This window comes from Sinocyclocheilus anshuiensis, unplaced genomic scaffold (genome assembly GCF_001515605.1).
Source record: "Sinocyclocheilus anshuiensis isolate Anshui unplaced genomic scaffold, SAMN03320099.WGS_v1.1 scaffold955, whole genome shotgun sequence".
Classification (NCBI taxonomy): Eukaryota; Metazoa; Chordata; class Actinopteri; order Cypriniformes; family Cyprinidae; genus Sinocyclocheilus; species Sinocyclocheilus anshuiensis.
In genome coordinates, this window is record NW_015546094.1 from 596,076 (window position 1) to 599,214 (window position 3,139).

Consider the following 3,139-nt stretch of genomic DNA (forward strand, 5'->3'; position numbering starts at 1 on the left):
TATCACTGTTCTTTTTGCCCTCCTTTTGGCCCCCCCCCCCACCCGCTGATCTGTGTCATTTCTCATGTTCTTCCCCTTTCCTCCTGCTACTGTTTTTCTCGTTTCTCTCCATACTTGCTGCAAAAAAACCTTCACACCCTGAATCTTCACAAATCCATCTCCATCCCTTCATGATTTTCTTTGCCCCTTTGCATGCCACCCTTCATCCTTCATCCCACCCTCCTCTCTTTCTCTGTCTCCAACACTCTTCCGCTCTCAGATGTCCGGCTACGTGTGCGTGCGGAGTATTCAGAGCACGAGTCGGCCCTTCGTGGAGGAGTTTCTTCAGACAAGCAGCAGCCGTTGGAGAGGCAATTTGAACTGTTCAGCCGAGCGAGCATGCTGCTCCGTACCCGGGATCTGGGCTCTATTGTTTGTGATATCAAGTTCTCGGAACTTGCCAACCTGGATGCCTTCTGGGCAGACTATCTGAGCGGGGCACTGCTCGAGGCACTGAAAGGAGTCTTCATCACAGACTCTTTGAAAAGGGCAGCGGGGCAGGAGGGGGTCCGGCTGCTTGTCAGTGTGGATCAGGATGACTACGAGGAGGGCAGGAAACTGTTGCTCAGAAGCCAGACACATAATGGGACAAACTGGGGAACACGAAGTTTGTAAGTACTTTTTTATGCATTTGAATTTGTTGTTTTTTTGTGGTCTGATACATTAGTGTTGAATGTAGAATTTTATATATACTCCCTCTCTTGCCTCTATATTAGCATGTAACCACCAGGGGGCAGTAGAAAACAATTTTGTCTTGACCCCTTTTATACAATATGAGTGTTATTTTAATATTTATATACAGTTATAGTCTTTAATAATATTTTGAATTTTCTTTTCTTTTTATAATTTGTTTTAATTTTGTATGTTTTAGTACGCTTAGGTTACAGTTTTTTATGTACTTATATTTTAATATTTCTGTTTAGCTTTTGTTTTTGATATTTATTTATATTTATTTATTTATTTATTTGTAATTTTTACTTCAGCTTAAACTCTTTTTCAGTTGCCAAGGCTATATTTCTGCCTATATATTTATTTATTTTATTTTATTTTATTTAAGTTTTATGTTAATTAACCAAAACAATTTTCATAGTTTTATTTCACAAAAACAACACTGGCGTGAACCTTAATTAACAAAGAAAACGTTTCCAAAGTTAAATAATTATATATTATTAAATAATTATTTTTTGCTGTCATTGTACTAAAGCCAAAATATATATTTTTAAAATATTATCTAGAAAATCTAAATCAATTAAATTAATTGTATTTATTTGGATAGCCCTTTTCACAATAAATATCATCCCAAATCAGTTTTAACGAGAACAGGAACATAATGATTATCAATATTATATTATATTGCAATCACTTTCTGTAAATATGTTAAAATATCTTTAATTATTATCTTTAGTTAATGGTAGTTACATTAGCTTTGGCAGCCTAAATAAAATTCCCTGATCCTCAGATGCCAGTTTAAATCCCACAAAGTCTTGATATTAAAGTATATTTTGTTCCCATATGTATAAAGTAATGTATTCCATGTTTCCTTCACAGGCCCTGAGAAATGTCAGTTTCACTTGGGACCTTCAACTATGATGGATGAAGAAGATGTTTTGCCTTTTTATTTCATTGAGTGTTGGTGACTCTGGGAAGGAGAGCCTGTTGGAAGAGTCTAGATTAAACTGGGCAGCCGTTTTGTTGGACACTGACTGTTTCTGAAGGAAAAATTATTATTGAGTTTTCAGAGGTTAGGTTCAAATATAGGGCTGTCTCTCTCTCTACTGCAGGTCAGTTTAAACATGGACAAATGCACACCCATAGAAAACAAAAGATGGAGGTTCTGCATCTGTACCACTTAGTCTGCCACAGGTGGTATGTGGATAGAAGTTTTTTCCAAATGTGATGACATACAATGAACCACTGAATTCAAGTTATGTGTTTAACTTTGTTTTGGAAATTTAAAATGACCTCTTTGATAAAAGATAGGAATGATTGGAATACACAACAAATATGTAACCCAAAAGGATATACAAATCAAAGAATGATTTATAAACATCCAAATGTATAGTTAACAAAAAGATTGTTTATTTTATTATATTTCCTGTTTGAAAAGGTTTTGAAAGATTGAATGGTAACTTAATTCTTAAGAGTTTGGGCTGGTAACAATGCTTCAGATGACCAAATGTACACTTCCACCATTGGACCGTTTAATATGTTGTGTAACTTAACTGCTCCAGAGTGCACTGTTGTACTGCTTATAAGAGTCAACTTAGATAACATTGGAAATCCTTCATACAGTACCTGACTGGAACAAATCTATCAAAGTTGCCAAATTTGAAGCTTTATTGAGGATGGGGAAATACCACAAGATGGAACCGAGATTAACTGCTTTTTTACAACGAGGACTTTCTACAGTGTGCACCACTGTGAGATTACATGTGTCCCACCATCTGTCCCAACATTATTTGTCTCAGAAACAAGGTCATGGATCATCAAGGCCTTTGGATGCCTTTGTAAACTGATGATAGAAAAATTATTATTAATTATAATTAGATGACCACTGATTTGACACCAGCCTTGACACAACTGGATTAACCTCTAGTCATGTTTCTGGACTAGTGTGTTCTTATAAAGAAAGGATGTGTTGACCCTTTTGTTATATTTGTACTCTTATGACAAAAATGCAAAGAAGATAAAAGTTCAGTAGTATTTAGTGGTAATTCAGTTTGGAACGGTCCTGTCATGACACTGATGTAAGTGAATTGGGAGTGGAACATTGAATGCTTTTGTGTTTTCATGTTTTTGTTTAAAATTATATTACTTGATATTGTTTTGGAATATGTACATTTATTTAACTATACAATCCTTAATAAAGTCCTGTCAGAAAATAATTGTCTTTCTGATACTGTGTGCTAAAAGACATTTAATTTCAGTTTTTGAATTTCTTTGGGAAATGTTGAGGCCAAATCCCTTTGGTGGATTTCTGTAAGTATTGCTGTTTTTTTCCAGTTAATTCATGATAGTTTAAAAGAACACTCCACTATTTTTTAAAATAGGCTCATTTTCCAACTCCCCTAGAGTTAAATAGTTGAGTTTTACAGTTTTC

The 3,139-nt window shown here is 35.0% G+C and overlaps 1 protein-coding gene across 2 annotated transcripts in view; it reads left to right on the forward strand.

Moving 5' to 3' along the window:
- Window positions 1-2,935, forward strand: part of LOC107700182 (DNA-binding death effector domain-containing protein 2-like) — a 13,012-nt gene extending 10,077 nt beyond the window's left edge. For both annotated transcript variants that reach the window (XM_016501739.1, XM_016501740.1), the window contains 2 exons: window positions 260-650; window positions 1,588-2,935. In XM_016501739.1, coding sequence (XP_016357225.1) covers window positions 260-650; window positions 1,588-1,594 — 398 coding nt within the window. In that variant the 3' untranslated portion in view covers window positions 1,595-2,935. The remainder of the gene's footprint in view (window positions 1-259; window positions 651-1,587) is intronic.
- The last annotated feature ends 204 nt before the right edge of the window (window positions 2,936-3,139 follow it).